General features: G+C 39.2%; 2 protein-coding genes across 21 annotated transcripts; one reads left to right on the forward strand and one right to left on the reverse strand.

Annotated features, from left to right (window-relative positions):
• Positions 1-37: 37 nt before the first annotated feature.
• LOC129246344 (heat shock factor protein) lies at positions 38-15185 on the reverse strand. Of its 19 annotated transcripts, none has more exons than XM_054885079.1 (13): positions 15054-15183; positions 14447-14550; positions 13708-13935; positions 4906-5014; positions 4492-4823; positions 4228-4430; positions 3334-4165; positions 2902-3266; positions 2718-2823; positions 1394-1471; positions 1084-1156; positions 889-966; positions 38-831 (listed from the first exon to the last, which is right to left on the reverse strand). In XM_054885079.1, the coding sequence occupies exons 2-13, from the start codon at positions 14522-14524 to the stop codon at positions 647-649; spliced, it is 2667 nt and encodes an 888-aa protein (XP_054741054.1). In that variant the 5' UTR covers positions 14525-14550; positions 15054-15183; the 3' UTR covers positions 38-646. The 19 variants fall into 19 exon arrangements, with proteins under 19 accessions (XP_054741054.1, XP_054741053.1, XP_054741051.1 ...); XM_054885078.1 differs by having other exon boundaries at positions 14447-14680; XM_054885076.1 differs by having other exon boundaries at positions 14447-14757.
• Positions 15186-18197: 3012 nt separating this feature from the next.
• Positions 18198-24860, forward strand: LOC129244509 (serine-rich adhesin for platelets). 2 transcript variants are annotated; one of them, XM_054882173.1, is made up of 5 exons: positions 18198-18451; positions 19029-21532; positions 21588-21662; positions 21726-22755; positions 22810-24860. In XM_054882173.1, the coding sequence occupies exons 2-5, from the start codon at positions 19080-19082 to the stop codon at positions 23509-23511; spliced, it is 4260 nt and encodes a 1419-aa protein (XP_054738148.1). In that variant the 5' UTR covers positions 18198-18451; positions 19029-19079; the 3' UTR covers positions 23512-24860. The 2 variants fall into 2 exon arrangements, with proteins under 2 accessions (XP_054738148.1, XP_054738147.1); XM_054882172.1 differs by lacking the exon at positions 18198-18451 and adding an exon at positions 18479-18756.
• Positions 24861-24898: the final 38 nt, after the last annotated feature.

A 24898-nucleotide genomic window follows, 5' to 3' on the forward strand; every position in this document is an offset into this window, starting at 1 on the left:
ACGTTGTTGTAAAAAATATCTCGAACCAAATCCAATATTTCAAATAAAATGAAAGGTGTGCTCCGCATCTTTTAATCAGAGAAGCAGTACACCACACATTTATTCAACATAGCTCCACTAGTAATATCGTTACATAGTGAGGCTCTGGTATTTTTAAGTTTACAAACAAGCGCTGGTGCATCCATAAATAATTCTTGCACAAAAGTTTTTAATTGAAATTAAATTTTTAAGAATAAAAAAGTCAACAAACTTACTACACTACTGCAAGTTTAAATCAATACAAGTATATAACAGTAATAATAGAGCACAAAGTTAATATAATATATGTATGCAAATGTCCAAAGAAAAGCCAAGTTTGCACACACATAATTTTAGCAGTAATTAATAACAGATTCAATAAATCTGCAAAGTTAGAAGCTGGTGAATATTCCATTCAATGTTAGGATGTAAAAAATATTTAGGATTTTTCCTAATAGTAGCGAAATTAAAAGGATGTATTTGATGAAATATATGAAAATTAAAAATCAATATAATTGCCAATGGACTAGTCAATGATGCTGTTTTATACCATCGCGATAAGTAATTGCAACACAATTCAGATTTTCATTTCATTCACAGATTCATCGACGCTTTGAGGACTGTCTAATTAAGGTTTTGTTTTAATGTTGCCAATAGCCGCTGGTTCACTTTTTTTCGGGGTACTTGAAGGCTCAAGTGCATTGGCAAAATAGTCATTGTATGGTGTATTGAGACCGCTGAGAGGTTCCCTTTGCTGCTGCTCTAGCTGTTGCAATTGACGTGAGCTGCTAGGCCTACTCGATTGGTCAACAGCTAAAAAGAAAGTGTTTTATTTAAAACTGTTTTACGAATAAATGAGAGTTAAAATACCTTCTAGCTCGTTTTTATCATTAATATCTATGATATCTGATAGATCGTACATCGGTTGGTAAGACATAAGCTCGGAACCTGGTAAAGAAGGAAATTCAAGAAAAGTTAAAAATAAAATCGCCACGGAACACAATTACGAATGAACATACAAATTACTGCAAAGCAAATTCACACGAATAAAGCTTTTTCACACACCTTTTTTATCATTGTTGACTTCATTTATCAAACTCAAACCAAAGGGTCCTAAAATGTCGGAATCATTGAATAGCTGTAAATAAAGGTGAGATGCGTTTTTAATCGAGTTATCGCAAAAGTAAACATTTAGCGGAAAAATTAAAATAACTCTTATATTACTCAAGCATTTATATATTTATGTTTTATAAAATCGTGGCCTTTAATTTTTTGTCTCGATTTTAAACATTTTCGCCATTACAAATTTTTGCAGCCATAGCCATAGCTCAGACTCGGAAGAAAAATAATATGAAAACGTCAAGAATTGGCTGACCTTGGTAAGAAACTCCCCATCCAGTTGTGATGAGAAGGAAATTCGGTTATTTGGACTCGTATTTGTGGCATCTCCGTTCTAGATTTGGAAGCGTTTGTAGAGTTGCATCCAAAAAATCGTTTAAAAAGTGCCATGTATTTATTTTTTGAAGGCATTAGGTATTTTCAATCATAATGGTTTTGTTATGTTATTTCAGTATATTCATAGTAAAAAGAGAGAGAAATAATTAAAGCAAGTAGTAAAATATCAAATATAATTCATCAATATTGCGCAAAGTGTAATTTTGCAGTATGTGGAAGAAGATATAATAATTACCATGTTTACTGACAACAAATAACTGCCCAAAAATATGTATAAAGAAAGACTACTTTTAGCAGAGTTTATCAGCGATTACTACAACGACCTAGATTAATAGCCGGCAAAGGTATTTTCCGGTTTTAAATTTTTATAGTAGGTTTTATAAAATTAGCTTACTTGATATATGCCGCTATATTGCTTATTACTCGGTAATGATGGGCTTGAAATCCAACGCTTAATCTCTCTTGCCAACAAGTGCTACTTTAGACTAAGTAGGCAATTGAGTAGTGAATCGTCTCTCGACGAAAAAAAACCAACACTTTATAAGGCTCTGATCACGCCCGTGCTATCGTATGGCGTATGTCAACATCCGATGAGGGTTCCCTTGGAGTGTTTGAGAGAAAGATTCTGGGGAAGATTTTTGATCTTTGCACGTAGGCATCGGCCAGTATCGCAGGCGATTAAACAATGAACTTTACGATGACAGAGACATGGTACAGTTTGTAAAGATCCATCGGCTCCGAAGGCTTGCATGTCGTCCGAAGAGATACAAAGGCTCTGGCTCTGAAAGGATTCGTTGCGGTATCAGAGGAAGAGGAAGGTCTTCTCTGCGTTGAAAAGATCAGGTGGAGAAGGACTTGACTTCAGTTGGTGTGTCCAACTGGCGCCGGTTAGCACGAAAATGCAATGACTGGCGCGCTTTGTTAAACTCGGCCGAATTGCTTAAGCAATTATCGCGAATTATTATCGAATTGTAATTGCCCCTATCAAAGTTCCTCAAGTGACGATTCGAAATCAACACCATAACAGTGGTTGAATCAATGACAATAATATTTGTTTAGTAAGCATTTTGAACTAGGATATGAAATATACCCCTTGAGACCTTAGAATGACTTAAAGCATTCAGTGTTTGATCGCTCTTTGCTTTAATTAAAAAACACCAAATACTACTATTACAAAAATTTAGTTGCTTCGGTAAAACTTCTTTTCGAATTGTAATTTTAATCTACATATTATGCATACTTACACTCAAAAGAGTGTTGGCATCTAAGGAATAACCATCACTACGTAGCAAATCCTTAAGCGATTCCAGTTCATCCTGAACATTATCCAAGTGGTTATTCACATCATCCCTGAGAAATGCAAAAAGATAAAACAAATTAGTTTTCTGAATTCTATATTTGTAACTAAGATAACTCTCAGTTACTAACGCTATACTCAACCGCATGTCTTCACTGCCAGGACCACCATTTTTGTATTTCGCTAGTAGCAAATTGCTTCCATTATTATTAACATTCTTTCCCTGCTGTGAGGAAACTAGTGCGTTGCAGTTGTTACTCTGTTTGTCACTGTTGAAAAATTGATTGGAAGCAGCGGCAGCGGCTGCGGCAGATGTCGAAGCTCCATTAGGTGACCCAGCGGTGACGTTACCATTGTTATTATTACGCGTTACAAACGAAGAGAACTTGCCACTATTGGCCATCGTACGGCCAAATTGCTGCTGCCGTGGTTCTTTTTGTTGTTGCTGCTGCTGCTGATTATAGCTGTTGGGTTCAGCTGATATTAATGGCGATTCCTTAGATTCATGAATATTTATTATTAACAACTTTGTATGACCTTTTGCTTGTGTAATGCGAACTTACCTCAAATAAATCAGCAGGCATCTCGGGAGTAATAAATTCACTTGGATTGTAAAAGTTTGCTGCCTGTGATCCACCACCAAGTAATGTAACATCGTTACCAGCACCCACTGTAGACACCGCAGCAATAGCTGTATTACCAGCACGCGGTAAACCAGAACTACTGCCATTCGGTGGATGTGAATCCTCTTTAGGAATTGGTGAATTTTTTTGAGTGTCGGGTTGCATAAGCTGATCCTCTGTGAATACATTCAAAAATGACATTGGATCGATAGTTGTATTTTCAGACTTAATCAATTTTGGTGATGGACACTTCGAGCTGACGTTTGCTGTGGCTGATTTTGAAGCGATGTCGGGTGATGGTTCCTCAATAGCAGCCTGCTTGCGGCGTCGCTTGTTTCTCTCTTTCAACTGCTGTGAGCGCGCCATTTGTTCACGCACCATAGGCGTGGTTAGCACATTTTCCTCACTGTAATTTGGAGATGCTGACGGCATGACATCGTTATGATGCGAATCTATTGCATCGGGAACTTCAGTGACGTGATAAAAAATATGTGATCCATCTGGATTTACAGACTGAATAATTGACGAACTCGTGCCTGTACCCAATTTTTGAGAATTTTTGCTAGCAGCGTCACTTCCACCCAAATTTAGGCCCACATTGATGTCGGACCCCAATGCTGCATTAACAGCATCTTCCGCACTCTGATTTGAGTAGTCGAATTGTTGTGACATTTGACTGATGCTTGAATGAGGACGCTCAATATTTAGAGGGGACCCACAGCTTTCGGCATCATTGCGTGGAGTCATCTTGCCATATGGACTTGCTGCTTCCCTGCGTTGGATAACACAAAATATACACGTTTGTGAACTAGCTTTATAGCAGAATTAACTCACATTAAATCAACCTCGGCATCGGTGACCTCGTCAAGCAACTCTTCTCCAAGTTCATGAATAACTGGGCCACACTCAGATTCGGACTCACTCTTTTTGCGAAGCTTTGCATTCTCTGGTGTGTCATGAATCATTAGCTGCATATGTCGCTTCACACTAGTCATGTTACGTGAAGGTTGTACAATTGTGATTAAAAATTGTATTAGCTGAAGGGATGAAGAAAAGAAACTAAAGCACAAGTCAGTCGAAATTAAAAAAAAAACTTACTTTATTAACTATTTGCTGTTGCTTAGCATGTTTTTGACGCAGCGACGCTATTTCTCGCCATAATGCCTCATTTTCCTGTTTCATAACTGAAAACCGCGAGTCAAGCGAATCCTGCCGACCGCGCATTGCCTTAACATCTTGTAGCACCTTCGTAACGGCCTCAGGTTTCAAACCAGATTTATCATCAATACTTTTTGTGTTGGCAATTTTACGTTTAATATGCTCAAGCAAGAAAGGACAGTTGCGTTTGAAACAAGGATGGGAAAATTCCATTTCATCGCGATCGAATTTCAAACCGCCATTGTCTATTGAAGTTATTTTATGAAAACCGTCTAAAAATTAAGAGATAAAAACAGAGTGTTGAAATTGACTGCGAATTTACCATTGCTAATTTATTTAGCAAATCATACTTACACATATTTAGCTGTCTTATAAAACTAGCCATATTGTTATGTTTATAATTCAAAGGCAACAATTCGCGTGCAAATTGTGCCTGGTTTTGTATTATGAAACTGCGACCATCCTAAAAACAAAGAACACATTGAATTTATGGGATCATCTTGGAAACATTGAAATTCATCATAAAATCATTTTTAAAAGTTCATACAACTTTACACTTCTTCAGATCGTTATTACGTGTTACTATATTATAGGTACATACATTTTTTCTTCTTTTTTTCATAGCAAATACTAATTTATTCTACTTTATTATTATCTCTAAACCACAAATATGAGCAGCAACCGCAAAATACTACTTTTAAAATATTTTAATAGTATACGTGGATGGTGCATACTTCACCTTAAAAAAAACCCTTCTCATGTATAGTATGTATGCGTTTCTAAGTACATTTTATATGTTTTGTAAGAATGTAGGACTTAACATATGCAACTATGAACTCAAAAATAAATTCCTTATCACTTTGGACAGGAAGGAGTATATAAACGATTACGATATTAGTAAAAAAAAGGAATTTAAAACTAGACCAGTGTTTTCAAGTTTTTTTTTTAACAAATTCTAATAATATACTATAGTAGTCTAATTATGTAATTTATAAACTAGCTTTGACGACGATCTTACAACTTACAACCATACAATTAAATCGTAAAAAGAAGATTAGTACCAGTCATCTCATATATTCGTTAAATAGGCGTCGAGGAAATTAATATGCCGCCTTGGTAATTTTGATTTTGAGAGGTGCCGTTGAGAAGTATAAATTAGCAATAATTTCCTCACATTTTACAAAATTATTTTGTATTTTTATCCGGCTCACCTTTCTCGGTATTTCATTTTGATTTACTCTCAACAGTTTATGTTGTTATTGAAGCTTTCTTTTTATCATTTAATTTGGTGTCTACTTGTTCCTTTCTCTGTACTTTTCTCATGTGCCTTTGGTATATATTTTTTTAATTTTTCTTTTAATTATATGTAAATAAGTTGCCAGCAGACATGGATGAACAAGGCCAGCCGATGCTTTTTAACAAATAATTTAAGTTGCGTGTAAATATATGCACATTCATGGATATACACATATGTATATATGAAAGTTGTATTATGCATAAATACAACTTAATTACTGCCGTAGCCTTAGTTTTTAGGTGGGAAAAACTTTATTTAAATGTAAACTTTGTATTATTTAAACTGAAAAGATTACGATAATACTACTTATATACATACTAAAGGGTTTTCCAATAAGAGGTGTTTTTCAATGTTAAGATCATTGGGTTCGTTGCTTGTGTGGCACGTAGCGCCGATGATCAATACCATCAAATTACAGCCGTAAAAAATCGTTAATCATCTCTCGATAGCGCAATCTATTCGCCGTAACTGTTGCTCCAGCTTCATTTTCGGAAAAGTAAGCTCCAATGTTGTTGTTGTTGTTAACAGCATAGGTAGCCCTGTCAGTGTAGGCATATCATCGTTCGTCTTCGTCTAGCTCATCTAGGGGTAGGCCCAGGAAACATGCTGTTTCGACAGGTTGGGTCCAGAGGGAGAGGGGGGTTAGATGAGTCGGTTTGAGGGGGCATGTGAAGAGGTGGTTAGTGTCGTGCGGGGTACCTTCACATGCCGGACATGTGTTTGGTATGTCGGGGTCGATTCTGGATATGTAGGAGTTTAACCTGCTACAATATCCAGAGCGCAGTTGTGCCAGTGTTACACGGGTCTCACGGGGAAGCTGGAGCTCTTCATCTGCAATAGGTGGTGGGTGGACTCCGATTACGGCATTCACAGGACGGGAGTTCAAGAAGGTGGTAACGCTCTCCCGGTGAATGTCGTTTATAGACTGTCTAAATACTGTCCGGTCCAGTAGGTTACGGTCGGTCTTGTCCTGGATATCGCCAGCGTAGTCAAAGAGGTGTCTCCTGACGTGCCTGGGAGGCGGCTCAGGCTCAAGCAGGTGTCTGCAGGGATGAGACCTGCGGTAACATCCGAGCAGGAACTGCTTGCTGAGCAATTTGTTGTGCTCCGCAACTGGGAGCATTTGTGCCTCGTTGTGAAGGTGTTGGATAGGTGACATCAGGAGGCACCCGGTCGCTGTCCGAATGGCGGTATTTTGACAGGTCTGTAGCTTAGTCCACTGCGAATCACTAGTTCCAGGCGACCAGACAGGCGCAACATAGTTGAGAACCGGCCGGCCAATTGCCTTAAATGTCGAAAGCAACAGTTCTTTGTCTTTGCCCCAAGTGCTGCCGGCCAGCGATTTGAGGACCTTGTTGCAATTTTGGACCTTAGTGGCAATTGCGGTTGTATGCGCAGAGAAGGAGAGCAAGCTGTCAAAGGTTACACCCAAAATTTTGGGGTTATTCACAGTCGGAATTGGTGTGTCATCGACTTTTACCTTAAGGGGCAGCTTGACCTCCTTTGTCCAGGTGGTGAAAAGGGTCGCCGTGGACTTTGTGGGGGAAAGTTGTAGATTCCTCGCAGTGAAAAAGCGAGAAAGGTCGGTGAGGTAGTCGTTCACTTTGGAACACAGGCCATCGATGTCATTGCCCGACGCCATTATCGTGCAATCGTCAGCGTATGAGATCAGGGAAACTCCCGCTGGTGGTTGGGGGAGCTTCGAGATGTAGAAGTTAAAAAGCAAGGGTGAAAGGACACCACCCTGCGGTACGCCTTGCTTAATCTTCCTCTGCTTTGACATTTGATCTCGAAAAGTCACTGACGAGTGCCGACCGCTCAGGTAGTTCGCGGACCACCTCTTCAGCCCTGGCGGGAGTGTCGACTGATAAATGTCATCTAGTAGCGTGGAATGGCTGACTGTATCGAAAGCCTTTTTCAAGTCCAACGCTACTAGGACAGTCCTCTCGCAGGGGCGGTTTTGGTTAAGCCCGCGATTTATCTGGGCGTTTATGGTGGTGAGTGCAGTGGTGGTGCTGTGCACTCGTCGGAAACCGTTCTGATGTGGGACTGGGGCCAGGTGTTTCGTGAAGAGTGGGAGTAGGAGGGCTTCAAGTGTCTTCACTACTGGGGAAAGGAGAGTTATCGGCCGATAAGACTCCCCTTGGTTGGCGGGTTTCCCAGGTTTCAGTAGTGGGACCACTCTCCCTGCTTTCCACTTTTCAGGGATGATGAGAGTGGCCATAGACAGATTGAAAACCCTTGTGAGAAATCCTACTCCCAGGGGTCCCAGATGCTTCAGCATCAGCGCGTTTAAGCCGTCAGGGCCAATGGCTTTCGATGATTTCGAACTGTTGATGGCCCCCTGAACCTCATCACCGGAGAAAGTAAGTGGCGCACTGTTGTTCGTCAGTTTGTGCAGCCTTCTGGTGGCACGACGCTTGGTTCTGTCGCCCGGAGGATGCAGTATAAAAAGCCGGCTAAAGTAGCTCGCGCATCTCTTCGGGTCCGACGAAGTGCAACCGTTGAAGGTGATAGCCACCTTGTCGTTGTGCTTCGTCGGGTTTGACAGGGACCTAACGGTGGACCAGAGCTTACTCACCCCAGAGGTGAGGTTGCAGGTCTTCAGGTGCTCAACCCATTTAGTCCGCTTATGCTGGTTTACCAGTTGCCGAATCTCCAAATTGAGATCCCTTATGCGGGGATCCCCGGGATCGGTCTGGCGTAGGTGGTCACGCTCGTTTGCTAAACTGGCTGCTTCGGCTGGGAAATGAGGATGAATGTCCTTATAACTTCCAGCAGGAATGAAGCGAGCCGCAGCAGCTGTGAGCACCCTGCGGAATGCGCGTTCGCCTACGCGCACATCGGTGGGGATGGGAAGAGCGGCGAAGGTGTCCTCGGTAAATTCCGTAAAACCGGCCCAATTAGCTTTTGTAAAGTTAAAATAGGACCGGTGATTCGCGGAAACGAAGTCGGCAGGTCTCTCGATCGAGACGATAATGGGCAAGTGGTCTGATGCAAGCGATAGCATAGGTCGCCACGTTATGCTATTTATCAGACCAGCGCTAGCAATTGTTAGGCGAGCTGCTGCAATTGCCCACTACCCTGGTGGGGGCGTCGTCGTTTACTGTGAATGTCGAGTCGTCTATCTGCTCTGCCAGTTGCTGTCCCCTACGATCTTTTGGCAGGCTTGAATGCCAAAGATCGTGATGCGCATTAAAGTCACCTACAACCAATCGGTTTTCACCTCTGATGAGCGCACCTATATCAGGGTGATATCCAGCCGGGCAGCAGGTGACAGGGGGTATATATATATTAAATATTTCGAGCTCGGAATCGCCTGAGCGGACAGCTATGCCTTGACATTCTAAGGTGCTGTCCCTGCGGTCGATTCCTTCATCGATAAGACGATACTGCACAGTGTGGTGGACTATAAACGCTACGCCACCACCGTTGTCTCGCTCGCGATCACGTCTGTGCACGTTATAGCCATCCCTGGTGATCAGAGATGACCTAGCGTGCAACTTTGTTTCTTGGACCGCAGCTATCTTGATACTGTGCCGGCTCATAAAGTCGACTATCTCGTCGACCTTACTCGTAAGTCCGTTGCAGTTTAGCTGGAGAAGCTTGAAGCTTCTCGGTGAGGTCAGTGTAATCCGGGGGGTGAGGGACGCGTGGTGTTGTCTGCGTTGGGCCTGCTGCGCAATCCACTGTGGCTGTTGCGGCCTGATGGTGGTGGGCGGCCGCGCCTCCGAGGGCGGTTGTGGGTGCAGAGCTCTGCAGCAGGGGGCAACGTAGGCAGTTGTCCACTCACGGGTGGTGTGCAGGCCGGAACATCTCCGGAAATGGCACCAGCCATTGCAGGAATTGCACTGGACTGTTACCAGATTCCGAGGTATTACGACCTGACACACGGAACAGACTGTGCGGGGGACCAGGACTTGCTGGTTTGTCCCCGCACTGGGGTTGGAGCTGGAAGGAAGGGGAGGGGTTGAGGGGGAGTTGTGTTGCTCCGATAGGCTCCTCACCGTGGAGGTGTTTGTCGTGGTGGCGGTTGGTAGTGCCGGCCTATCAGGGGGTGTGTTAGCCGTGGAGGCATCAGACGCCTGCTGGCGGGAGCAACACGTGGCCACATACCGTGTGGACCACTCCCTATGTGACTTAAGACCCGAGCAGGTCTTAAGGTGGCTCCACCCGTTGCACTTGTTGCACCTAACCGAGGTGGAGTTCGGGTGAAGCCGTTTGTGGCAGACGCAGCAGTAGAATACTTCTGGCCCAGGGTTGGATTCGATTCCAGCTCTGAGGAGAAGTATTTGGAGCAGGGTTGCTGCGGGAGTTTGCTCCTGTGACGTAAGGCGAGGGATGGTATGGGTTTCACTAGACAGGGCTAGTATACTGGGGCGGGGCGGCAGCCCTTGGTCGGGAAAAACCCGAGTCATTCCGGTACGTAGAACCGGCTGCCATGGGAATGAGTAAGCTCCAATGACTCCGCCGGACCATAAAGCGCACCAAACAATCACACGTTGGGGATAGAGGCTTTTCAGCAAAAACTCTTGGATTTTCTGAGCCCCAGATCCGACAATTTTGCTTGTTGACGAACCCACCGAGGTGAACATGATTTTTCGATGGAATTCCGGGTCATTTTCATGCAGTTCAACGACCCAATCGGCAAAGACACTACGTTGTTTGAGTCCGGCTTGAGTTCTTGTGTTAACTGGGCTTTATAAGCCTTAAGACCCAAATCTTTAGGCAAAATACGGTGTCATGACGTTTGTGGAATGCCTAATTCCAAAGAACGACGAGGAATGGACAAACCTGGGTTTTCTTCAACACTTTCGGCAACAACATCAATATTTTCGGCTGTTCTTGACCGACGCACACTGGGGATTTTTGTACAGAGATGCGGAAAAAAGTATACATCCCAAAAAATATTTACATTTTTACTACTAACGAAGTTGTATATATTTGTGTATGAAAAGAACATGTTTAAAAACTATTTTTTAAAAAAATTAAAAAAAAATTGTTTTTTAAAATTCATAAATTTTTTTTTTTTTATTAATATAAGCCAGCAAATATTTACGCATGTATCCTGCATGTATCATAATTCTGAATTACCCTCAAAATGTCAAAACAAAATTAAAAGTGTTTCGTTATCATTATGCACACACTAAACCGTTTAGTTATTATCATTGCCAAAAAATAATCAGTGGCGCCTGGTGGCACCTGCAATTGATTAAAACTGAAAGAGACGCTATTAAGAAACACGTTGATACTAGTTTCTAACCGTAGGTAAATGTAACTCAACTTGCAGATCCAAGAATATGAAGGAATATGATTTTTTTTTTTTCGTAAAATTAATTATAAATAGATAATCAAATGCTTCACAGCCTTTGTTCTTCCGGCTAAAATATATAAAAATATCGTACCCTAAATGAAAAATAAAAAATTGGAAGTCGGCTCAAGCAAAAGGAAAAAAAACCACCTTGGGCTTTGAAGTTTTTTCTTAGTCAGTTCAATACTATAAAAAAATTATACTTTTGACATATCTATAAAAAAAAAAACTGTAAGTCGGAGTTTAGTAATTATTTTTGAAGTTATTGTTGGTTCTATTCTGGAATTTAGAAATACCATTAAACATTGCGTAGGTGGTATGTTGCAAATTTGACTTTTTTCCGCTAAATCCCCAGTGTGCGACGTGCACGGGTTTTATTCTTCACATCACCAACTTGTCCCAACAGCTCGAATTCTTAACCCTTTTCTGTATTGCGGTCCGACAAGGCGCTTCACCCAATGACCCAAAAATGTTCGAGTTTTACGAACCGTCTCTGCCAAATTTTCACCATTTTTAAGTTGAATTTTAATAATTTCAGGGCTTTGTTTAAGCGTGTATCGTTCCATTTTTATTAATGGCGTAGTTTCTACTTGTCAAATATCTTGTCAATATCAAAAAGCTTCAAAAGTAACATCTACCGAAATAGCAGGTTATTCAAAATAACACCTGTTATTGGAAAACCCTTTATAAGCTGGTAAGTTCATTAATTGAGGTACGGGAATTCATAATGCACAACTTGGAAAGGGGTCAAAATTAAAGAAATGTTCAATGGGCAATATTTCGAAAATGAAAGCCTAGTAACTAAAGCTAGTGAAAAATTTGTCTACTAATCAATGATTCCGAAATCTTTAGGTTATCAGTTAGACTACGGCGACACGCTCATGCGTTTGCTGCCCAGCAGCTTATATGTGTGCGTGTTGGGTGCATGACCGCATGGCCTGCGAAAAATCTAAATTTTTTTATTTTCATCATGCAAAAGCCGACAAGTATGTGTGACACGAAACAAGTACGTGTGCCACCCGACACGCACACATACGAGGGGTGCCTTTTATATGTCGGGATTAGAGAACAAAAACAAATTTTAATCATCGAAAATCACTTTATTGTTTTTCAAAATATTCTCCATGAAGATCTATACACTTTTGCATGCGTTTGAACCAATTGTCGAAGCATTTGTGCCACTCTGAATGAGGTACCTCCAAAACACGCATTCTGAATGCCGCAACCGCTTCTTCAGGTGTCGAAAAACGTTGACCTCTCAGTTTGTTTTTTTACGTACGGGAATAAAAAGAAGTCTTTCGGTGCCTAGTCCCGACTATACGGCGGATGACCAATTAATTCGATGTTTTGGGTGCTCAAAAATGCAGTTCTTTGAGCCGATGTGTGAGAGCTCGCATTGTCCTGGTGAAGAGTAATCCGTCTTTGGCGATTGGTTCTCCTAATTTCTTGGAAGACAATTGGCAAACAAATGGTTGTGTACCACTCAGAATTTACTGTTCTGCGTTGTTCTAGTGGTACGGTTGCGACATGTCCAGTTTTTCCGAAAAAACAGGCGACCATTTGCTTGGAAGTGCTTCGTGCGCGAACAACTTTTGTTGGATTTGGCTCATCTTGAAACACCAATACAGTCGACTGCTGTTTACTTTCGGGCTCATACGCGTTAATCCATGATTCATCACCAGTCACGATGTCATAGACGTGTTTCGAGGCCCCGCGATCATATTTTTTGAGCATTTCCTTCGACCAATCGACACGAGCCTTTTTTTGAGCGATTGACAAATTGTGTGAGATCCAACGCGAACAAATTTTTTTGACAGTCAAATGTTTATGCAATATTGAATGTATGCTGGTCCCACTAATGCCTAAGATTGTCTCAATCTCACGATAGGTCACATGACAATCTTGCAATATCAGTTCGCGCACAGCATCAATGGTTTTCGGAACAACAACTGATTTTGGACGACCTTCACGAAATTCGTCATGGAGTGAACTACGACCACGATTGAATTCACCATACCATCAATAAACACTGGTCCTTGATGGAGCTTCGTCGCCAAAAAATGAATTAAGTTCATCCGAGCAATGTTGCTGAGTTAATCAACGTCGAAAGTTGTAAAAAATAATCGCACGAAAATGTTCACGATTTAATTCCATTTTTGAACCGAGATGTATCTTTTAAGTTACTGTAAATAACATAAATAGCGCTGGTATTTCAAAACGTTCCGAGTACGTAAAAGCCAAAAAATGTCAACTTTGCGATACAGCTGTCAGTTGCCAGATTGCAACACCAGGGTTGCCAAATCCCGACACATAAAAGGCACCCCTCGTATAAGCTGCTGGACAGCAAATGTATGAGCGTGTGGCCGTAGCTTTAGAAAGACATGGATTTCAGTTTAGGGCACGTTCATATATTTTATGTTCATACCTATCAATGATTGCTGAAATTAATTTTTATCATTATCCGAATACACATATTTTAGCTTCCCATTATACGTTTATGCCTATAGAACGCACCTAAGGGAATACATATACTTTTTATTAGGCATACCTTATTCCAGCAAATCAAATGATTGGTATCTGGATCATCTACTAGACGCCACAGCTTGGCTAAAAAGGCCGGCACACCAGCTCCGGTTTCACTGAAGGTATGCATTTGTTTTTTTGTCGTTGTTTCTTGTTTCAGATGAACGATTTCTGGCTGCTGGGTGCTTGCTGTTTTTTTTGTACCGCCTAATCTGTTTTTAGATGATGCCGTTGTCGCGGAAGTCCTCTCTTCCTATAGATGTTGATTATTCAGTATTCTTTAATATTTATTGTACACTTCAAATCGATGAAAACAAATTATAGTTGTTGCTACTATGGTACATCGAAAATAATATAAAAACAGACATACATATGTATTCTTATATAGGAATAATGTATTCTCTACCTCGTTATACATATGTACATGGTTACATATATAAAATATTGGAGATACATATCGATGGTTTTCGAGAAAAGCGACACAACTCAAATTCGGAGTTTTGCCGTTAAAAGCAAAAATCAACTACAGAGTTTATATATTTTTATCTGGAAAAGCGTCATAAGCGAATCTTGAAGCGATTCTGAGAGATGGCGTTAGTGTCGTTTTATCAGGTGATCGAATTGGCGCGTCAATTATCTAGAAAACTGACCCACCTCAGTATTTTGTATTTTTGAATTGTGTCACTTTTCTCGAAACCATCGATATGTAGGTATATGGATAATAAATCTAAAGAAATTTAGTTGCAATGTGAATTTCACCACACCTGTGTGTCGTCATAAAATATTTTTTCAAATTCCCGTTGTTTCGTTTTTCCTTCAATTTTACTACGCGTGTTTGCCATATAGAATATTTTTCACGTTTCTTTTGCTAATCAATTACAAAAAATTATCAACTTTTGTTACACTACTCTCAAATGTTCGTAATATTTTTTATGTATTTTTTAATAACTACTCCACTTTCTCTTATCTTTCTTTTTCACTGCTATTCTCTCTATTCACTTTTAATTTTATCACTTTAGAATTATTCCTCTTTTATTTCACTGCTTGTTCACAAAAAAGGCAAAAAACAAAAAAACTAAAACAAAAAATAAACCTAATCGTAGTAGAAACAAAATCGAGACGAAATGAATTAGTGCATGGAAAGAAAAACAAATTGGAAGTCAAAACGTAAACGGCAGCGAAAATAAAGAAGTAGCACAGCACTCGAAACGTAGAGCGACCATCACGAATATTATACACGAAGCAAAATAGGCAAGGGAAATTTTCCAAGATTTTACTAACGCTTTAATAGCAAGTCCGATAGTTTTATGGTTGAATAATAAGCTACACATGCATAGTTGAAATCACACAACGACTTTTTGGTTTTCTCACAATTATCAAAGGATATTTTCACTTTTTTCAGCAAAATTTTAACAGCGTATTGAAAAATATCTTCCTTTATTGCGCACACTTTTCTATTTGACGATAATTGACAGCAACAATCAGTGTAAATGAGTGGGATAGAAAAGGTACACGTTGACCATTCGCTCCACATCGTGGTACTGTTCTATATTGGCGTTGCCGTTGAAAAAATATCTAACTCTCTAAGGGACTCGCGAATTACTTTTCTTTCATGTCGCAGTCGTTATTCACTTTGGCAGCTCTTTACCTTTTATTATTATTATTTACAATACTATGAATATCGGTAATAGAACAATATAAAAATAATAGCTATACAAAAAATATAAGTTAACACTAAGATTTTACTGTTCATAACGAAGAATGTATTAATTTTTTTTCATCCATTTTTCAACAATAAGAAAAATACCTACAAATGGCAGTATGCCGGTGAAAGGGCCCTAATAGAAATATGGGTCGAAAAAATAAATAAGTTATGTGGAAAAATCACAACATACCATAACAAATAGAGGAGGAGTTGAAGAAACTATGATTTGCTTACTCGGTTGTAGAAGTTAAAACGAAAATGAACAATTTGGGTGCGCGCTGCAATAGATGCAATTCCTCCTCATTGAGGTGGAACAGTTCCTCAGAAGACAATTTGGTCTCTTCTACAATTCTTGAGGTGTCAGCAATTTCCTTGACGTACATAGTTTTTTCACAAAAACTTGTTTTGCTTCCATTATTCAAAACTAACTTTTTTTAATAATTGAACTTTTATTAATTTCCGGTTTTATTTGACCGCTTATTTCGGTGAATTTCCGATCAGAATTACAGAACACAACGACTCGATCGTAACTCGCATGGCGAATGAGAGAATGATAGTCACCTGGATTGAGACTGAATTACTTACAAATGAGGTAATTTCCTTTCAAAATTGTGTATGGCAAATTGCGTTATTCGAAGCTTATAAGTGGATTAGAGCTGTGCTAGCTAAGACTTAAATTTAACTTAGTTTTGGTAAAAACTTAGAGATTGCTACTCAGCCCGCATTCACGATTGTACAACCGATGCGATCGGACTGAAAACTGACTGAACATTAAGTAGAGCCGTTAGCAAAAATGATAGAGAAACTCAATTCGCCTTGAGCCGTTAGCTCTTAACCCAATACCCTAGGGGGCTGATGAAATCCGCCCGGTCTTACTACAACAAGGCAGGGAGTTATGCTGAAAACAGTGAAGACCGCACGGAATCCCTTACCGCATGCCCTTAGCGTGCACAAAAACTCACCCCCGAGAACAACTGCATTCTTTTAATTACATATTGACGTGATAACGTCTTATAATTCGATTTAGCCGGCTGCACGCACGAAAAAATGGGTCGTTACCTTGCTCATTTGTCGTTACCTTGCTTATTTGTCGTTACCTTGCTCATTTGTCGTTACCTTGCTCATTGCCGTTACCTTGAATGAACTGCAAGCGAAAGCGCGGAACGAACAAAGCAAACGAACGGCAAAGTTCGACATCTTGCTCTCTCCTACTTAAGTGAGCGTATATATGTATGTATATGCGCATATGTACATACATATATAAATTCACGTATTTGTACTTGCATATGCCTTCTTATTGATTATTATTAATTTGATTTACTTGAAGAATTTAAAATAAAACCAAGTTTGTTAATAATACCTGTTGTTTTAATGTTATTATTATTAATTTTTTTATTATATATGAAGGAAAAAATGTATGGTAATATTTACCATATACCTTATAAGATATGTTGTATACTAATATATGTATATAAACATGCATATACATATACAATTTCGCGCAATTTTCAAAAAGAACAAATCTATATGTAAAGATGCATACAAGTCATATGGACATATCAAATATACTAATATATTCCGTACGCAAGCAAATGTAAGCTAATGTGCTTCAACTGCAAGCGAGAGCGCGGAACGAACGGCAAAGCAAACAAAGCACAATCGGCCCCCGCGTTCGGCAACGTTCGACATCTGGCTCTGTCCTACTTATATATATGTATGTATATGCGCATTTGTATATAAATTCAATTACTTGTATTTGCATATGCCTTCTTGCTGTGTGCATGGTAATGAACCATTTCTCTGTTGAGAATAGGACGATGATAGAAAAAGTAGTTTCATTTCCTTTCGAGTGTAAAGTGTCTTGAAAAAGACAAATCAATGATGGTGCTTTTTAGTGTTGTTGACTTATTAACGTCTGGTGCACAATCGAAATTGAAGATATCTTTCATGAATTTGATAAATGTTTCGTCATTTTTCACCTTTGTGTAAATGTAACTTGACCTATTCCATTGCAATTCTTTTTACCTCCTCCTCTATATCCATACAAAATATCTATCAAACAAATAAAATTAAAATTTTGTTTTGAAAATTGCAACCATTATAACCAATAATTTCTTATGACGTTGTCACGTTAAACTATCGTCAGTAAACCAACTTTACAGACAACCTCTTTTTACACAATACATCGGTTTGTGTGTGTTTGGTTGTATCTACACAATGTTGCCATTGATATTTTTGCTTACACACTTTTTCACATATCCGCGTTATCAGTTACGATTTTTCATTCTTTAATAAACCAAAGCCAAAAACCAACAAATGCAAATAGTTCATTTATCTATAATTAACATTATTCAACAGTATTTTTAAGCTATTTTAACAAAAATTATCATTTTTCTAAGTTTATTTTGTAAATGATTTCGAAATATACTGCTTGGTAACACTGTGTGGTGAGAGAGCAATCGGCTGGGTCGGAATTACGGAATTTTTTTAATAATCGTGAAATAAAATCCACGGTACTACGATACGGAAGGAAGGAACTTTTCGTTTACATGGGGTTCTCATTAGTTTGATCGAAGCAGCTGAGTCGGAATTGCGTTTTCGGGCTTCACTGTTTTCAGCATTAATCACATATTTATTTGGGATAATGCGAGACAGTTTTGCACTGGCATACATAGGCATCCATTGACTGTTTTATTTAAAAAATGTTGTTGCTCGAATGCTACAACCTTGAATAGATTCGCCTTGCCTAGAAACTTGCGCAGCACAATTAAAATGCTGGATACCATGCAACCCTGAAGGGTAGCAGTTGTCAAAAATCAATTTCGGACTGGAAATTGAAGAAGCGCTAAATACCCAGAGAACGAATAAGGAAAACACAGTGAAATGCAAAAAAAATCAGTTCGTGTTGGGAAAATGGCTGACGGTGTTAATTTCAATTCCGAGTGGAAAATTTGTATTTTATCGCTTGAGTATTGTTAATTCGATTTTTTTAAATAAACTGTGCGTTAACATAACTTTATTTCTGTTAATTTCGCTTAGATTTAAAGTGAATACTCATGAATAGGTGAGTTATAATCATATTAAAAAAAAAAATTGACTTGTGCGGCCAAAACTTCTCAGGCCTAGTATACAAAAACGAGTACTAAAGTTTCTTAAAAATGCAAAAAACAAAAAAAAAACATATCACATAAAAATACTTTGCCGTGAAATATAAATACAAAATAAGTATGAAGAAGAAAATATTTATTCAACCAAAAACACAATTTAATGTGTATATTCGCACGTATATGCTGTCTAAATTTCCAACAATGGAAAAAGAAAATTTCTGCACACGGATATGTCTTCTCACCTAGGATCAGCCACTTGCCGGTAAAGCAAAACAGCATTGCCAGCTGTTTATGAAAATTTAATTTTTGTTGGGAAGTTTAATTAAAAAAAATTTAAACCCTGTTTAAGCCTTTTCATCCAGTTCTAAGTGATTGGAATAGGTTTTCAAATATTGAAAATGTAAAGGTTTTTCGATTAAATAAATTATGTAAATATATTTTTCAACATCCTTTTTTTTTATTATACTATTACCAAGATGAAGAGTAAATTTCTAGGTAGAAATAATACACATATTCTATATGCTGTTTTTTCAGATAAAATATAAGAAATTGCCTAGACATAAAAAAACGCACACGAAAAATTGGATGCAACCGAACAAAGATCGTATTTCAAAAACCATGAATAGCTCTGCTTACGATGCAAATGTGGTGCATCATGAACATTCTGCAGTTCAGCATCAGACACCCTCCGGACATCCAGCACATCGCCCAAATATTGTACCAGCTCTCAGTAGCTTTTACCATACTCATGCTTCGTCAATACCAATATCTTCGCAGCAGCAAACTGCTCAATTACAACTCACTGCCATTAATACGGGCGGAAACAATAGGAGTCAAGTTACCTCAAATTCTCCGCCAGTTGCTGCTCAAGCTGCTGCCCTTTTCGATCCTCGTCAAGTGCATCTGGCCAATGCTTTGGAGAAGACATTCTTTAACACATCTGCCGCAGGTATGCAAACATCTGGCCAGAGGTTTTATAGTGGGGTGCCGTCAACTGTGGCAGCATCTGGTGGCACAAATCCAGTTAATCAAATAACGCAACAGCAGCACCATCACCATCAACAAGGGAATACAATTCTAATAACAAATAACTTTTCTGCTCATCAATACGGAACCGCAACTCCTCAGGTAGCAGAAGTTTCGGCACGTGCAACAACCGGTATTGTTGGTGGTGTTGCGCCAGCAGTGACAACTGCTACTGGTAGTTATAATAATGGAAACGCTGGTAATATTCGCATTATAACCACGCTTCCAAGTACATTACATCACCAACAGCAGCAGCAAATATATAATATTGCAAAAGAGGTTGAAGCTACTGTGCGCGACGATATAATTCAACTGCCCCAATTTTACCATACACCACATCAGCAATCGTCAACTTATGCACAGCATTTGCCAACAATATTACCAACACATTACACACAACAACAATTTGTCGCAACAACAACTGCTCCCACCTCTTTGCAGATATCACAAGATGACACCCAGCAACAGCACCAATTTTTTATGTCGATGGCAAATGACGGTGAGAGTGCATCAGCTTCATCAGCAACTCTTACAGCTATCCCTAAGCTAATACCGACACTTACTGGAGAAGCCACCACTAGTACTGATGCAGTCACAACTTCACCAACAATTATTACTTCTCCAGCGACCACCACAAATTCAAACTCAACTCTTGTTTTGGATCGTATTAATATCTGTATAAATAACCATTACAGCGATTCTTTAGCCGCTAATAATGGTTTATCAACTACAACTTTAGATTCGAACGCAACAACAACAACCGCCGCAATAACACCAGTCGCTCATACATTTCCAATGGCTACGCATGCACCGCAACAGCCATCCCCAATTATACCAGCTATTCATCACAAAGTCTTGCTGGATTCAGTTGGTGGTGGTGGGGGTAATGGGGGATTACATACCGATTCTTACGCTAGCAACGATTCCACCTTAGTCATCGACGAACCGGACTCTACCACTACAACTCCGCATACTCCACCCACGGCTACAGAAAATAATTCACCACCCCCACGGACCTTGAATTTATCCTCTACAAGAACAACAGTTCCACCACAATCAATGACAACACAAAATGTAATTGGGGATACAGTTGTTGGTGGAAAAGAAAACTATATAGTATCACCAACAACAGTTTGTATACCTACAATAAAGGCATTAGTAAATAAAGAGCCGGACAAAGCTATAACGTGTCCACCTGGTCATACATTTACTACAATAACGCAAAGTATCAATCTGATCGACGACGACGAAAGTGACTATGCTAACAGTGACGTGGATAATGGCACAGAAACTGAAAGAGTTGAAAACACTGAGGACGCAGTTGACAATGTAATTGAGGAAATAGAAGGCAATGAGGTGGATCTTTCAACTCCGGAGAAAATTTGCCTCAAAAACAATACCAAATCTGATAGAACGGTATCTCCAAGTCTTATTTCAAAAGCGCATGCCTTTGGTGGTTTGCACGACTCGAGTAGAGAAACTGATATGAAAGAATTGAAATTGGATTATCCCCAGGCGCCCATACCGGTAAAAATACTTCAAACCGCTGCAGATGGTACAGCTTCATCAGTTGCTCTTATGAATCCATCAATTCCAACCACGTCGTTACCATGTTTACAAGATAGCTTGAGAGTTGAGAAAAAAGTGACAAACGCCCCATTGGCATCACCAGAGATCTGTTTCTCAATGGGCGAAGATGTGTTTATCCGCAAAGATGATGGCCGTCAGTATCTGGGCACAGTGATCGGCAGTAGTGCTGGTGGTGGAATAAATCAACCACGAAAAATGCAGTATTTGGTACGCTTCGATGATAATTCAGAGTTATGGTGCAGTACTAAGGAAATGAGGCGGTTGGGTGGCAGTGGTGGAATTGGTAACACACAAATGTGTGTCGCTTGTAAGCGCACTCAGGAACAGGATGTTGTCGAAACTTGTGACGATTGCCGGCGAGGCTACCACCGTAATTGTACAAGGGAAACAACACCAGGCAGTGGCGTGTGGTGGTGTCTGCGGTGAGTTTTTATCCATGATAAGAGTGATTTCATAAGTGCATTGTTATAAATTTAGTTGCAGCAAACCCATGAAGGAGCAACCACATTGTACCAGCAAGTCTGTCTGTAAATCACACCTGCATCACAACAGGTATGTATACATTAAATGCATTTCCGAAACTGCAAAATGCTTAATTATTTATTCTCCGTACAGGTGTTACAAGAACTCATGTGATGCTTCCAAGACCTCACCTTCTTCAGAAAAAATTAAAACTCCGGCAGATGTGTACGAATTTCACATTGAAGATAACGAAATATTTACTTCAGATGATGAAATTCCAATTAAACATATCATGGAAAAAGCACGCAAAAGCAGAGATTCAGCACAGAATTCCAATGCCAGCAGTATGAGACCGAAAACCATAAAGAAGCTTAAAAGCTCCGAAGCTATGTTGTGTGAAAAAATTGCTGCTTTGGACGATGAAAATGCAAATGATGCGAACAGTGTTGGGAAAATTCCAGAGGTGCCCCAGAAAGAAAAAGTGAATGATAAAGATGGACTAAGTGGTATACCATCACAGTCAACCAATTGTATTACTAGTCTTAAACAAGGCACAGAAGAGAGTGAGGTGCACGGTAAAATCATTGATAGTATTCATGGACCTAAAACTGTTTCATCTGTATATAATAAAGTGCCCTCAATGGCAATAGAGCGTAGTAGTCGCAAGCGCAAAGCCTTTACATTATCAAACTCGTATAAAGAGATCGCCGCTGAGGCGGCCTCAAAGCGTTACGACAGTAGCCGTATCTGTGATTCGTCATCTGATGAAAATTCGTCAAGTAGCCGAGGCACGTCGCTAGATGTCATCATACCGCCACCGAAAAATTTTCTCGGTCTTAACAACCCTTTTCGAATGGTGACGCCTAAAAAGAATTTTTCTGCATCATATGTAGGCGGAGCGTCTGCCGGATGCATGCAAAGATTATTAAATTTTAATTGTGGAGGCACAATGATTAAAAGCAGTATTTTTAATACAACCGCCTTGGATTTTAGCTCCAAGTTGGCAGCGCTTAAAAGCGCGGGTATATTTCCAAACCTAAGTACAAGTAATTTAGCCAAGGGTGCCGGACAGCCCCGGACAGTACGCACGATTAAGCGAAGACTGAGTGCCAAAGATATAACAATCGGCCCAAACCAGGAGGTGCGCAGACGACGAACTCGTCGCCTTTCCTCCAATATAGAGGTAAATTTATTATACATAACATATAAATAAAACACTTACTTAGTTTTTTTACAGATTATTAGTACAACAACAATAAATCCCATTCCTAGCAACTTTTTCCCTATACATGCCAAAGATTTGTTTTCTACACATACTCAACACACCACAACGTCTAGAAATATGTCATCTAACAAACAGCAACACCAGCAGTCACAACAACAAGCAACTTCAGCAACATCTGCATCCGTTTCCTCAATATCGTCGCCATCGTCGGCGTCCTCGTCACCACCTGGTTCCATAACTTCGAGTGTAGATTCGCAAGTAGAAGTCATACCATCGATTAAACCATCGCATGGACGACGTTTGAGGCAGCGGCCACAAAAGAATTCGCCGGTCAACAGTCGTCGCAGCTCAGTCTCAAGTGCGAGCACCGCGTCATCGACAAATTCCTCCAGCAACATAACGTTGGCAACATTGCAGCAACAACAGCAAGCTCTACACACCAATAGCAATAAAAATACAAATAATATGAGTGCCAGTGCGACTAGTATGCATGATCTCAAACAATCTGTAAAAGAGTATTTTGGTGGCGCGCTGAATCGCATTGAATCTGGCGAGCATTTTTGCATTCGTGCTAAACGGCAGTTGGCCAATGGACAGATGCAATATCTGATTGAATGGGGTGATGTAGCTGCGTTGCCACAGCAAGGACCAACAACGCATGCATCCATCGCATGCCCGACGTCTACAACTGTAACGCTAAAAAACGATCATTAAATATTAGAATTTCTCACAGACGCGTTTTTTTGTTTTTTGTAAAACTTGTTAGACGTGGCGCAAAAAGTTGTAGAATCCATCTATTCAAATATCGAAGTCGTACATAAAAATCAAATGGCTAGCTCTTATATATACGTATGGATATGTGGTCATTCGGCTTCCTGTTATTTTTTGTTTTTATTATTATTTTTATTTTTGCAATGTTGCGTTTATTGCGCTTTTCGTCTACAAATTTTCGGCACGCAAGTTGTGGAGAATGCTAATTGTAAGAAAAGCATTACAATATTCTTAAGTTTTTACATTAATTTATATTATTAGTGCAGACTGTTTTATAGTAAAATTAAGTCTCAATCACGTTAATTGGCTGTTATTTTAATTCCAATAACTTAAAAACAAAAAGTACATGGGCAAAAATTTTTACAAAAATAAAAATTTATTTGCTTAAAATTTCCTGTCTGTTTGCACTAAGTAATTAATATGACATATTTTGGGCTTAGCATTGTAATAATCCAAAAAAATTATTTAGGGTTGCAGTTTTAAGAATCTATTGAGCGTATTTCATCGCCGTCTTCAAAACCTTGGGAGAACACGTGTCGATCAGATAAGTGTTTGACTATATAAATCAATCTAATGCGAGGATTATTGTAACATTATGCTTAACATGGCTGATATTTTGTTAATTCTCATTAAATATATGTAGATACTTATTTAGCATAACTTGCTAGTTTGCATAACCAGCGTTGAACTAATTTCATATTTTGAATAATAACAATATCAGTGTCCATTATTTTATATCCAAGTCTTTGTAATTTTATTTATTAGCTCTCGCTTCACTGCCAGTTTTAAGATAAAATAATATTACCAATATTAAAACATAAATGTATCTATGCTCTATAAAACTTTTTAAACATTATACAGGTTTGAATGTGCAATGGCTGAACTAGTAATAAATATATACTTATACGTATAAATTCTCTTAATAAATGTACGCACTAACAATAAGTAAACCCTACACAATTTGAATGGAATTCAAGGCTCAAATTAGCCAAAAGCAAAGCGAACTGAATATAATACTGAGCTTCACAAGTTGTGTTGAATTTCATAGTTTAGATTTCTGATACTTTATATGTACTAGCTTAAGTAAATATGGTTGCGTGAATTTGTAGCCGATTCCATATGCGTAGCGCACTATTCATTGCAGTAAATTATTACCAACATTTTCATTGAATAATTTTTGTTTTTTTTTTAGATTAATGATTTTGCTAAATGAAAGAAATTGTACATACTATTTAAATCGAAGTCTGGATATATGTAGTTTAAAAACTGTACTGTTATTTTCAGGTTAAACATTGGATATATTTAAATTAAATTAATGTCAATTGTTTAT

This window comes from Anastrepha obliqua, chromosome 4 (assembly GCF_027943255.1).
Source record: "Anastrepha obliqua isolate idAnaObli1 chromosome 4, idAnaObli1_1.0, whole genome shotgun sequence".
NCBI lineage: Eukaryota > Metazoa > Arthropoda > Insecta > Diptera > Tephritidae > Anastrepha > Anastrepha obliqua.